At 40.7% G+C, this 13,936-nt stretch overlaps 1 protein-coding gene across 2 annotated transcripts in view; it reads left to right on the forward strand.

Moving 5' to 3' along the window:
* The window catches only part of PTPN2 (protein tyrosine phosphatase non-receptor type 2), a 34,273-nt gene extending 21,859 nt beyond the window's left edge, over nucleotides 1–12,414 (forward strand). The window contains exons 3-10 of one of the 2 annotated variants that reach the window (XM_053466198.1): nucleotides 1,122–1,222; nucleotides 2,945–3,043; nucleotides 3,780–3,917; nucleotides 4,112–4,321; nucleotides 4,955–5,116; nucleotides 6,820–7,004; nucleotides 7,418–7,519; nucleotides 12,056–12,414. In XM_053466198.1, coding sequence (XP_053322173.1) covers nucleotides 1,122–1,222; nucleotides 2,945–3,043; nucleotides 3,780–3,917; nucleotides 4,112–4,321; nucleotides 4,955–5,116; nucleotides 6,820–7,004; nucleotides 7,418–7,519; nucleotides 12,056–12,077 — 1,019 coding nt within the window. In that variant the 3' untranslated portion in view covers nucleotides 12,078–12,414. The remainder of the gene's footprint in view (nucleotides 1–1,121; nucleotides 1,223–2,944; nucleotides 3,044–3,779; nucleotides 3,918–4,111; nucleotides 4,322–4,954; nucleotides 5,117–6,819; nucleotides 7,005–7,417; nucleotides 7,520–12,055) is intronic. The other variant, XM_053466199.1, reaches the window with a different exon arrangement.
* Nucleotides 12,415–13,936: the final 1,522 nt, after the last annotated feature.

Below are 13,936 nucleotides of genomic sequence, written 5' to 3' on the forward strand. Positions count from 1 at the left end.
CCAGGCCAACTCATGGGAAAATAGAACAAAGAAGCCTGTCTCGCTGGCATTGAGGCAACTAGCAAACGCATAGCAACTACTGACAACAAAGCGCTGAATAATTAAGAAGATCAATATATTGAATTATTCAATCTTAACATTTCATAGAAGTGATGTAATTATCTGAGTGTCTGTAAAGGCAGGAAAACCAGTTTATTCACCGAAGAGAGTTGTTTTAACTCTCATTTCACTATAAAGGGGAACTACTGGTTTCTCTAATGTTAAGGGCTGAGCTAGCCCTGTATAATGCATAATTCAGTGAGGAGACTCACTGACTAACCTATACATTATACAAGGCCAGCCAATCTCTTTCTGCCGTAGAAGCACATTGTGCTCACATTGTGCTGGCCCTTCATAATGTATAGTGAAATCGAGCATCGGAACCTGCCCCAGTGAGTGGTATAGTGTCATTACGTGGGTCGCTATGTAGACTTAGCGTGTCAGTAGTCTGTGCATTGTTTTTACACCCTGGTTATAGTATAGTTTGATATCTCGCCCATGTTTCATTCTACATTATTCACATGCATTGGTTGCATTGATTATACAACATGCCAAAGGAGAGTACTCTTTTGAACAATTTGTGGACCTGCACTCCTTCCAAATATGTGGTGGCTTTGTTTTTTTTGCTTACTGAGGAGCTCCTGGCAATACATACTCATTCTCGCACACAATTACACATGTGCACCAACTTCACATACCCTTATCTCTCCCTAATGGCTGTGCGAGCAGCCACGCTTTATGGGTGTACCTCTTTGTGATCCCTAAAAGCTAGCAAGTTTCTAGCCCTGGGTCAAGCAAAGGGAAAAAAATGGATGGAGTAGATGGCTTATCTGTCATTGTATTCTGTTTTTCTACATAATAGGCCTTGAAGCTTCTAACCAAAGGGGATTACATGATGCAGCTAATTCATGTGCAGGGCCATGCATCACTCAAACTGATAATTGCTTATAAGCAATGTGGTTAGCCAGTTATTTTTATTTTGGTTTCCCATTTTATTTGCTTAGCTGGTTCTCATGAATTTTTGTGCCGTCTGTCGCCCGTAGTTCATCGACTTTACTTTTAAGTTGTGTTCTGTTTTTCAGATGACCATAGCCGTGTTAAGCTTCAGAATGTGGAAAATGATTATATCAACGCCAGTTTTGTTGTTGTTGAGGAAGCTGAAAGAAATTACATTCTAACCCAGGTAAGAGCAATTGCAGTATAACATAGCCTTGGTCAGTTCCTGCCTTTATCCATGTGACTTTACTGAGAGGGTGGTAGATAACTGGAACAGCCGTCTATAATTAGATAACACGTGAGATTGTATTCAGTTTTTCTTTATATCAGTTATTTAACCCCTTCATGACATAGGACGTATAATTATTAGTGGTGCTCCTGCACGGGGTTAATGGGGCAAAATGTTTAAAGGGACATCCATTATCTTTATAAAAAACATAGCAGATGAAGGGCAGTATAAACATTTTTGAAGCAGTGCGAGCCAGGGACAGGTATAGACAGGCGCTTCTTGATATCATAATGCTACAGAATGCTGGCTAAACACCTGTATATTTTTATGATGGTGTCCCATTTAAAGCCCTTCACTAGAAAAAGGCTGTCCCCGAGAGACTGCTTTACATTTACAAATGTAACCGGTTCAACTGGCAGGATTAGTACCTCTTTAATATGCAGGGAGCCAAAATGATTTCTGCATTAACATGTCTTGATATGAAACGCTGATCTCATGTGTGGACGGCATACTGATTTGTAAGTTACATGCAAATAAGTGCAGGGCGTGTTTACAGAATAGACACGTGTGCAAATTTCCGACCCAGTTCTGCAATACCCAAACTTCCTAGGAATATTCTGTTTGTTCTTTCATCTGTCCTGTAATAGCTTTGCATATTTCAGTGCTTGGCGAACGTTATGTTTATGTAGCAGGAATTACCTGTAAATACAAGGGAAAATGAGTATTTCGGGCTTTTTTTTTTTTTTTTGGAAGGAATAAAGCTACATGGTTTAATCATTAAAGTTTTTTTTACATGTTGAAGCCCAAAACGATTACGTGACTGCACTGATATGTAGAAATAGAAACGATCTATAATTTGACATAACTTCGGAGTCATGTCAACGGCTGCGGGCTTTCAAATTTATTATGCTAGATTTTCAACAGAAAAGCATGGACTGTACCTCCTGGGTGTCATACATATTAATATATGTCTGTGAACATCACATTTGATGCTTACATTGGAGAGAAATGTATATGTAATCATACGTATTCATAAGTGTTAATACACATACATAAAGCATACACTGTACATTACGCTCGCCCTTTGAGCTTATTGATCTCCGAGCATCACAAGGCATGATAAAATCAAGTGCGTCTAGTGCTGAGTGATCTCTATCCGTGCTTTTAGCATTTCCTTGGTGTTTATTCTCTGTAAGTGTGGTTTATTTTCGTGTGGATATGTTGCGTTCCAAGAAAATGTAATCCACAGGCTGTGTTGAGTGCTGTGCCTTCATCTTTCCTGAAGCTCGAGGTATTCTTAAGAACCCATCAGTATTTCATCCATGTTTGCTTCGCCAATATTTTCTTATAGTGATATTATTTAGATTGATGCTAGCACAATCATTATTTTAAACTCAAAGTATACTGATGAGGAATGTAACAATCATTAATGGTCGTTCTGGCTCTGTTATAGGATATTTTTATTGTGAAGTATGTTATCTTTACAGTCTTCCTACCAGGCCGTTCGGGAGATACGCTTAAACATTATTAAGTACATAGTCCCGGGATGGCTTGGTCCTGCCATGCTGACAAGTGAGCCTATGTTTAAACGGCAATTCGGGAGAATTAATGCGTGATTCTATTTACGGTTACAGCAGAACTGATGTGAATGTACGTCCACCTGTCTGTTCACTCACACAGGGCCCGCTTCCCAATACCTGCTGTCATTTCTGGTTAATGGTCTGGCAACAAAAGAGTAAAGCAATCGTAATGCTGAACCGAGTCATTGAAAAGGATGCGGTAAGTGTAATGTTCCGTGTGTTTTCTCAGAAGTATCTGCACGCTGCCAGAAATAATCAGTTTCAGATCTCCATCTGGGGAAAAGCTGCATCTGTGATCTGCCTAGCAGCAGCGTGCAGGATTTCCTGGCCTTGACGGCATTCAAATTGTGTCGCCAATTACAGTCATTTCTACTCTGCTGCAAATTGGCCACCACGTTGGTTTCAACCACAACTCGCTGCCTACATATGGCTCACGGGTTTCCTGATATTCCTGGCTGAACAGATTCTGAAAATCTCTTAACAGGTGTTGGGTGTCCGAGAACCATCTATCTGTCATTCATCCATCCATCCATCTGTCATTCATCCATCCATCTCACCAGCAGAGTCTGTAGTGCTGTCAAAATAAGGAAGATGGAGAAAGAACCAAAACAAAGGGTTTTCATCATGGATAACTGACCCTTTAATGTGTTTTGGTTTTTTGACATTAATGTTTCATGTATATATAAATAATATATACGGGACCATAACAAGGGTAATAAAACAGATGCAAAAGTATGGCCACCTTAGCCATAGATAAGTTCCTTGGGTTGTATGAGCATTGTAGTTCCACGAAAGCTGTAGAGCTATCGGTTGGCCAGTAAAGAACGACAAAAGCATTTATATGAACGAGTTTAGTGATCCAAATCCTGTCTGTCTCACTTATATTGTCCCCTTGCGTCTTCCAGGGAAGTTGACGGTGGCTTTTGTTGTTGCAGGTAAAGTGTGCACAGTACTGGCCTGCTCCGGAGGAAGAGGTTTTACTCTTCAAGGAAACGGGCCTTTGTGTCAAGTTATTGTCGGAAGACATCAAATCCTACTACACTGTTCGAGTGCTACAGTTACAGAATATTAACGTGAGCTACTTTTATTATCTTCTGCTTGTGACCGCCGTTCCCCCCCCAACACCTTACATTTTAGTCAGTCCAGGTTTTTTTCACCCTAATAAAATTTCATCAAGTTTAAAAAAAATAAAATAAAATAATAATAATACTAAAGGAATTGGCAAGGTGTTTTTCAATGAGTTTGAGGTTGTGTTTTTCTGTTTCAGACTTCTGAAGTAAGAGAAATTTACCATTTCCATTATACTACCTGGCCGGACTTTGGAGTCCCCGAGTCCCCAGCCTCTTTCCTAAACTTCCTGTTTAAAGTGCGAGATTCGGGCTCCTTGGGCCCCGCGTACGGACCCTGTGTTGTACACTGCAGTGCCGGGATAGGACGCTCCGGAACGTTCTCATTGGTTGACACGTGTCTTGTACTGGTAGGTTGTTTTTAGATATCTTTGGCTATATCTATCCCCAGTGCTGTATTTTTTGTGATATTATAATCCAGATTTATTTTTAAAAAAGCATACTGGTTGCACCAAATATTCCAGATTTTAATATACATTATTTTGATAGTATGCTTTTTTCTATTAGTCTGCATCACCGTAGGGGGATTTTTAAATGAAGTGAGAAATGTTCTAGTTTAAAATAACTTTCTGCCGTTCCTCTTTTTGTTGTGTTCGCTTCATCACATGCATGACTTCACAGCTGTTGGTTATCTCTGTTGGAAAAACACATGACTGATTACATAGGCTGAGCCCTTCCTCCAAATGATTTAATGCTTTGAAAATCCTGCTGTGTGGGTTTTTTCAATCATGTCGTCATCATCATCGAAAACTAACATTGCAATAAAAGAACAGATTTTTGTTTAGACGTGGTTAACCGTTTGTTGCTTTGATTTGTACCATTTGTACAGCACGTAGAAACACGTTCGGTGGAAGTACCTATTCTTGTTCTACACGATTGTCGTATGCACTCGGGATATGGTGTCCACAGACTTCATGTTCAGCTTGGACATAATTTCCTAATTTACTGGCTTCTGACGGTGCCTTTTGTGTTATCCTTGATAGATGGAAAAACGAAAGGACCCGTCTTCTGTAGATATAAAGGAAGTGTTGCTGAATATGAGACACTATCGGATGGGACTAATTCAGACCCCGGGCCAGCTCCGATTCTCCTACATGGCTGTCATGGAGGGGGCGAAGTACATAATGGGCGATTCAAGTCTACAGGTGGGTGTGCGATATAACATGTATTGGGAGTATCATAGCAATTCAGCGTATAGGGTGTAAAAATGATTTGTGTGTTTAACAAAAGTATAGCCAAAAATACGCTGGATGTAACGTCACACCCCCAATAAGCAGTTTAGTAACAACTTCACAATAAAATGTCTTTGGATAGATCATGTAGTTTACATTCCATATGAAACGCATATAAAAGCTTGTAGATGGGTGGCTATTTTTGGAGGTCTTTGTTTCGGTTTCCTTCATTCCGAGTCAGAGTGATTTTGCGAAGGATATGCGTTTAGCTGCCTGTAACCACAATCTGACCCTTATTTAAATGAGTTTCTGTGAGTGTATCATTTTCATCCTTCACGTAAACAAAATCCACGTCAGTCTATAGCAGGGGTGGAGTTGGTTAGAATCACATCTAATTGGTTTCAATCATGATTGACACATCGTTTTAAATTGTCGGATTAAATAGCATTAGAGGTACACACTCAAATAAAAGAATTGTGCTAAAACAATATTACACCATACATTATTGCTCTTGGTTAACTCCATTATCCCTGTTATGATGCATGTTGCTTCATCTATAACAAATGCAAAGCCAACAAAGGGTGAAGTCTCCAGGTGCAGAATTGCTCCTCAAGCCTGACATTGCATATCGCCTCTCCCTTGGACTCCGAAGCAGATCTGATGTCTACACATGTACCCTACAGAGAATTCCAAGAAGCTGCGTGTAACACATACAGCTTAATTCGGGGAGGCAGGGTCTCCAGCGACACTTTTGTTTGGGCTCTGTGTGTCTTGGTAGACTTCATGGTATTCACACGGTTTGAGACAAGGATCAGCCAAGTTTTAGGAGAAAATGTCATTGGACGGCCAATTAAATTGCTTTATTCTGTTAAACTGGACAAAGTTTTTAAGATTGCGGATTATTAGTCTTGATCAGCATTGATAACACTCTCTCCCGGTTTTCATGTTAAATGCGTATTGGAGTTGAGTGGAATTTACTGCATGCAAATAGAAATAGGCATTCACTAGTTATGGGAGTTTGAAAATAAGACTGCTGTAGCTCTTGTGCCGGCGGTTTAAAACTTTCTGATCTCAAATAACGTAATTCTTTCTATACCTAAAACTATGCTGCTATGTGACGGCCCGGGGCAGACACTTGGACCTTCTTTTGTAGTCTTTGTATGATTTTTGGCTTTTTGTAGTTGTAACGGGTTCACCAAGAGAGCTGTAGTAACTCCCAGAGATCACCCACATGTATCCTCCTGTTGTCCCCGGAATCACTTCCAGCACCAGCCAGCATGCGCACCTTGGAACCCTGCTATGTGTACCCAATAAGTAGACACAACTACCTTGAATTGAGTACAGCAGGAATGAACAGTTTATTGTTGTAAAACATAGACTGATATAGCCACAGAACTTCATTAACATAAATTAACATTGATAAACAGGTAGACAACCCAACCTTTAATCCCCTTTAGCTACTGAATCTCCCCCTGGTAGCCATCCTGTTAATGGGATTAGTTTAACAATGGAGTTCCTGCCTGTTTGGCAGCCAGACTGGAGCCATCTCTGAATTCCTTGGGCCCCTATATGACAGGTCATTCTGTCACAGTAGTGCTTTTGTTTCCGTAAATGACACAAGTCTGCATAAGTTTGTTTTGTGTTCTAATCACCGTTTCTTATGATTTGCAACCCAGGATGAGTGGCGAGAACTTTCCAAAGAAGATCAATCTCCCAAAGCAGACAGCTACCCGTCACTTCAAAGACAGGCTGGGGAGAAGTTCAATGGGAACAGGCTTTCTACGGAAGAGCAAGGACCAACGGAGAAAAACTCTGAGCCGTGCTTGAAACCTCAGGCTGGTGTCGATGGAGATCCAGACAGGTAAAATGATTGTATTCCTATTGTTACCCCCCTACACACCAAGGGTACTTTTGTCTTTTATATGAGTGTTTAATGTTCAAAAAAAAAAAAAAAAAAAAAAAAGATTAGAGCTTCTAGCAGCTCCATAGTGCCCTTCATGACTCTGCTTAGGGCCTCCCTACTTCATAGTTTATGCACTTAGAACTTTAACAACTTCAATGTATATGATCCCTTCTGATAGCACTCACTTGCACTATAGTAAGTACTTCTGTATCTGTTTTCCTACACCCTTTATGTATCTCAATTTCTTCATGTCCATGATACAATTTTGGTCTTCTATCTGCTATCCCCGACAAAACTGTCTACCACTGCATCATTTGTGTGTGTACGTACGTATATCATATAATATACTTTTATTTACTTTAAATACACAGTAAGCTCCGAAAAAGGCAGCGTGACGACCGGAAAGCAAACACAGCACAGAAGGTGCAGCAGATGAAGCAGAAGTTGAATGAAGTGGAACGGAAAAGAAAAAGGTGGTTATACTGGCAAGCTTTTGTCATTCCAATTGGGTTGGCTTCCGTTGTGTTAACAGGAGCATATGTCTGTTGGAAAGTGTATTCTCCTTGACTAACTGGTGCTAGTATGGGTGTGCGGAGCACCCGTTCCCTAGGTGCTGTGACTGGTGCAGAGCCTCTCCTGTGAGTGGGGTGCGTGCTTACAAACGGGGCGCACTCTGTGTCCGATGTCTTTTCCATCTCAGGAGGTCTTGGAGTCGCCCTGTTCCCAATTGAAGCTGCTGCTTTTTGTACAGTCGACAAATGGTACATTTTTATGTCTTTCTGTACTTGTTTATTCCACCTCATTTGGTCAAATATTGTCAGTGTGTTGAGGTTTGAAAAGGTTGCCTTGCGTGTCTATGTGGAATTTGTCTATGTGCTCACTGTTCACGGGGGTTTCACTGCAGATCATTGTCCACCGGCAGGATGTTCATCAGGATGTATCCGCCGTGTCTCGGTCAATAAATCCAGTCAAGAGCTTGGAAAATGAGCGAGTTCCAATTCCTCTTGGTGTAGCTTGGCACACACTGCTAATTTCTTGCTGTATTTGACTCAGAGGCTGTTTCATATCCAACACAAAGTGTTCAAGGGCCTGCATTCCTAGTAATGATGGAGCGGAGTGACTTCTTCACCATTGACTCCTCTGTAGTTCTCCCTTAAAATCCCTTTGCGGTAGATGCACACAAGGATGTATCCTAAGGGTTTAGGAAAACAAACTCGACTCTAGAACCTGTTCAGACCTTGTACTCGTCATAAAAAAAAAAAGTTGAACAAATGTAAAAGTTTTGTGTAATCCAGACCCGATTTACATTCCAATGTGTGTTCTGGTCAACTTACTGACAACGTGACCCATTCAAGTAAACAAGAAATATATGACAAAGGCCCGTGCTTGTTCCATACATGGCATCCGTAGTCTAGAGAGTGCCGGGATGCAGTTATTCCATATTTTGCTTTCTGTTTGGGGGGGTTGATTAAACCATATAAATGCCATATGGCAGCAGCTGTTTATAGCATTTTGTTCCATGAGTAAGAACTGAAGTGGAAATTCTGTTGAACTATGATAATGCAGTTGACTTATTTGTGTGACCAAGAACTTGGCACTGCTGGGCTTTTGATTTTGGGGTAACTAGCAACAGTCCTCATTAGACGTGGCTACCTTGTTATTGGGCCAATATAGAAAAAAGGAGTGTTATATAAGCGGTCAGGACACTAAAGGTATCTTCTCCTTCATTTGCAATTTCCCCTAAAGAAAGACTTCTGTGGTCCCGAAAGCTTAATTTTTGAAATATTGCAATTTTTCTTATGCTGGCCTAATAAAGGATTACAAAACTGTTCTTATTTAAATAAATGAGCTTAAACAAAGGGCGACTTGGTGTGCCTGGTGGATAGTTTTGGAGATAATAGGGTGTATAGAAAACATCAGATGTGTTGATTGCATGCAGCTCTGCTATCAGTTACTCCCTGGAATTCCATAGCGATGAGGAATGTATCGCATCTAAATGTGGTTATCACATTTCAGCGGCTCTAGAGCAGACGCTTCAGTGGGTGTGAGCTTTAATGTGGCTGACAGTGACGATAAAGAAGAATGCATATTAACCATAATTGGTTATTTCCACTTATTGGCTGCTTGAAACAACCAATCAGTGTCGGGGAAACCCTGAAATCAATGGGTGTGTTTTCTACATGGGGGTCTGAATAGACCACTACTTGCAGTGCTTGCTGGAGCTGACTTGGGGTAAGCATCTCATGTGGATGGAGATGGGTTCGGAAGCATCTCCTACACAGAAAATAGCAGGGGGGGGGGCATATTAAAGTGCAGATGATGGCTGGGATGTCTCAAGATCTAAAAATTGGTTTGGATAAGGAGAGATTATCTATTAAGTTCACTTCTTGTAGGTGAATTTCTAGGAGAGATTCCTTAATGAGAAGACTTTTTAACTATCAATACTACCTGCAAACCAGTTTAGCTGCATGTACACTGTGTCTGAGAGGACAGCTGTACCGGGAGCGGGCCGATTCATCCAGTCACTTTCTATAAGCAGATCTCTATTTTTGGCTTTTCTCTTATTCACTTATGTTTGCATATCTGTATCGGTAGACAGAAATGTACCTTTTAGCAACTATATAATATGATTTCTTAAAAGCCCGATCCATAAACCTTATTGCCAAACTGAGTCAGCAGCCAACTTAATGAGACCTTTTGGTAATCTTTAGAAAACATTCTGCCGGCACTGGCTCACTGATTGAGAACCAAAAAAAGCACAAGCTATTTGTTGTTTCAATAGTTGGATATAATTAAGCTAAAATCCGCGTCGGTGACTGCTGATCATTCACCTGAGTTCAGAATATTTCCGTCTTGGCCTCTGAGAATGATGCTGAGGGAGGTCTGTAGCTTTCATTGGGCATCCTATGGATTTCTTATGTGATTGTATTGCGTATGAGCCCGGCCTGAAATGCAGCGCCACAAGCTTTACTAGGATGCTTTTTTTGGTTTTGCTAAACTGTATGACCTATTCCAGGATTACATTGGACATTAAGGAGTTTTAAATATAGCATTAATGCCTAAAATGAATATGTGGGATGGTGTCAGTGGCCCCAATGCCAATCCTCCAAGAACACAACAGACTCCTGGTGGTCCTTTTGTCATTTCATTAGGCTATCGTAGTCCAAACATACCCCCCCAATGATTACAGTATTGACTATATGCACCTAGGTGATTCCTACCCCTGTAGTTGAGCTTTGGGGAGCTTTTAAGCACATGTTCTGTTTAACGTGGTGCTTTTATCAGAATTTGCTTGGGATACCTGCGAGTAGACCCTTACCAAAACCTTCACAACTACTGACAATAACTTGGAACTAATGGGAGTGCTGAAGATGAAAAGCAACCCTCACCCGATTTAATTTGCCAAAGTGTATTATTGCAGCTGTAAAGTACATGTACGCCGTATCTGGATTGTATAGCTGTGCAGATTGTGCCTTTAGAATTCAGAATGTAGACAGTGCTGCGTAGCACCTTTGTTTTTGTCAATGTACTTTGTCACAATAACACTAATTGGGATGATTTAAGTGATTGCATATAAACTATAAGCGTAGCACTATCGGTCATGCTTACCCCTAAGCAGATCCTAATAGGCACCTTAAGCAGTTCCGGTCTGTTAAAGAGCACTTAAGTTATTAAGCCAGCCCACAGGGCACGATTATATTGTAGTGTTTTTATCACTGTTGACTGTCGCCAGTAAATCTCTGGTTGCTGGGGTTTTGAGGAATTTTCCATTGCTTCATTCCAATTTAGTCTAGTGTAGAATCCGCAGGTATTCCGGCCATCCGAAAACGGCATTAAAGAGAGAGGACATGTGGCTGTGTGGCAGCGACCATTATCACGCCGTAGCAATGCCTAGCACATTTATTAAAGGGCGTTTTCTATCCTTTTCCAAGACTAAGTCGGTCTCATGGCAATATATCTGCAATAGTCTTCCTGTATGTCTACTATGGAAAGTGTAGTTTATGGTATACTTTTACTATGTCTTTTGTATACAGGACAAAAATAATAAATATGTTACAAACACTCGCTCTGTCTGTGTGTTTTATTTTTGGGTTGGTGCAAAGTTATGTGGATACTGGCGTACTGGTACAGACACCAAGACTTGGATGACACCGTATTGACTGATTTGGACGCTAAGCGTATGGTTTTAGGGTTTTCATCAGTTGTAGTTGATACGTCCATTAACGAGTCTGTGAATAAAAAAAATATATCTTCCTGCAGCAGCTGAGAGCCTGTTGGATTTAGTGCTGGCGTTATGGAGAGCTGACATTCAGTTGACTTAGGTGAGGCCGTGTTGGTAGTTGGTTTCTTCAGTGGTTTCTGTGCGTCTCCCGTTCTTACGGTCATCAGGTAATCTAGTCTGTAGAACGCTGCAGGATCTCTGAGCATCTTGGTTGACGCCAAGTACAAGGTATTTGTTAGAGAACCATGAGATGAGTATGGGCTAGTAGGGCTTAATCAATAACCTTGTGGCTCTAAAAGTCATTTTGATTATGGCAAAACTGTCTGAAGGTTAGATGTTCCCCGGACTCTGTGCCATGGGGTAAATACCTTGGGAATGACCAAACTGGGGCACGATTGCTCCTTTTGCCACACATGATGGATGGTGGTAAATCTGTTGCAGTGGGACTATGACTGTTCAGTCAGCTAACACAACCTCACAACATGTGGTTAACAGCCAACACACAAGATGGACAACCTGTTTCCAACAACACAGCTATGATATAACTAATACTTGCTGACACATGAACCTGAAACCTTACTGAATGAGGATAAATTTAAAGGTAAATCAGAGTACTCTTACTTCAGAAACCTGTGTGATCCGCTACCCAATACTGTAGATTAGCCAATCTTTCCTATTTGGAAGACAGCAGGGGTCATTATCTCTTAACTCTGCCATTGGCTTTTTGGGGGGGGTTTCCTTTTGAAATTGTACTGAATTGGTCATTTTGTTTTGCATTGTGTCATAGGCCGAGGCTCCTCGACACCTAAACCTTCACGGCTTGTGATTACTCTACAACAGTTACACTGCGAAACCATTGATATGCAAAGCAAGATATGAACCCTCCAGGAACAATTGTGAGGTTTACTATTGAGCTGACCTCCTTTATGTGTTTACCAGGTAAACTACTCCAGCCAGGAGGGTGAAGACCATCACCAGCACGAGACTTTGCGGAACAAGCTCGCATCATTTGGTGTTCAGTGTTTTTTAATGCATGTAATGTAGAAATATTATGTAAGATACATTAGAGTACTTTCTATCATTCTGCCATTCACATTGTATTTTTATACTTTTGGGCAGCATTAAATATTTTTTTAAAGTGTTAAATTGCTTTTATTTCTTTAACTTGTTTAAAACCATTAAGACAGCAGAACAGATGCTCCAAAGCTGCATTTTCTCCTTCCAGCAGATAGCCCTGGTGGACTATATCAAGTATCGATGTCACAGTATGGTTTGGTGTATGTGAATGGGATCAAAGGTGACATTTAATAGATATAGATATAGAACAGAATAGCTATTTGATGTATGTTCCCCATTACCGTCTTCTAAATAAGCAGTTTAGTTTTGATTTGTATTTTAACAATTTTTTACGGGAAGCCACGTCTTGTTTAGCCTGATGTTTCTTACTGAACTACAACATTCAATCCCTAGTCTCTGTGAGCCAGGATGATGGCCTGTGTGATCTGCCCATTCTCAGGCCTAAAATACACCCGCACTTTACACGTAATAAGTCACTGGAATATAGTATGCTTTTAGAACTTAACATACCAGCACTGTGCAAGGGATCGGGGTGTTAGCTTATAAAGTTACCAGTGAAATTGCAAATATATTCAGCTTTTATTAAATTATAGTAATTCTGAAAAGAGATGTTTGGTAGGTTATACAATAACTGCAAAATATGGATAACAAACATATCTATTGTTATACAGAAACATGTGTAAAATTATATACAGTTGTGTGCATGTAAACATTGCATACTTATTAGCCCACTTAACTGCAAACATGTCTTTGCTTTGTACCAAGGACACAAGGCTAGTGCCATTCATATTAAGTGCATGCCATCTAACCTCTAGGACTTGCACAGATCAGTCGCTAAAATCAGGTGAGTGAGACTGGCCATTATGCCAGTAACAATACTTTTACATCAGTAGCAGATGTGAAGCTGTCAATGGGGTGTGAGGGGCGGGGTTGCTTCCAATAAGAATATCTCCCAAGGGATAGATAGATATTATATATACTTCTTCATGTGATATGTGCTCTACCACCATGCCCTGCACCAACCCAGCCCTGTAACAGTTTCTATTGACATGAAAATATAAAGTACACAAAAGTACATGAACAAGAGTCTCAATTTCCACATCCAAGTTGTCCAGGGTCAGAGTGAGCAAAGCCCAGAAGATGTTAAACCTGTTAGCACAACCAGTAGCAAATACTGAAATTAGTGGCACACTAATCCTGTTGTGATTACCCTGTTATTTTCAAATACCTTTCACCTGCATTTTGAGGAAAAAGTATTGTGAGCCCTACCCGAAGGAAGAATACTGACTGGACACCACAATGTATCTTCTGTCAGTTGCAGCTGCCCAGCAAAAGATGCAAGTTTTTGCCAACAAGACCGCAGGACGGGATGACTGAGTACATGAAACTGACCATGGAGGGTATTCATATAATAATCTTTGTTAAAATTCAGACCTTTTATCTAAACCTAATGCTGCCTGATTTGTGCCAGAAGGGTGACTGACAGCAACTGCACCCTGTGATATGGATAAAGCAGGTCCATCAACTTACCCCAAGGCTTCAGTGTACACCACCAGATTTCACATGGTAACACAGGAGCAAACAATAAGGC

This window comes from Spea bombifrons, chromosome 5, assembly GCF_027358695.1.
Source record: "Spea bombifrons isolate aSpeBom1 chromosome 5, aSpeBom1.2.pri, whole genome shotgun sequence".
Lineage (NCBI taxonomy): Eukaryota > Metazoa > Chordata > Amphibia > Anura > Pelobatidae > Spea > Spea bombifrons.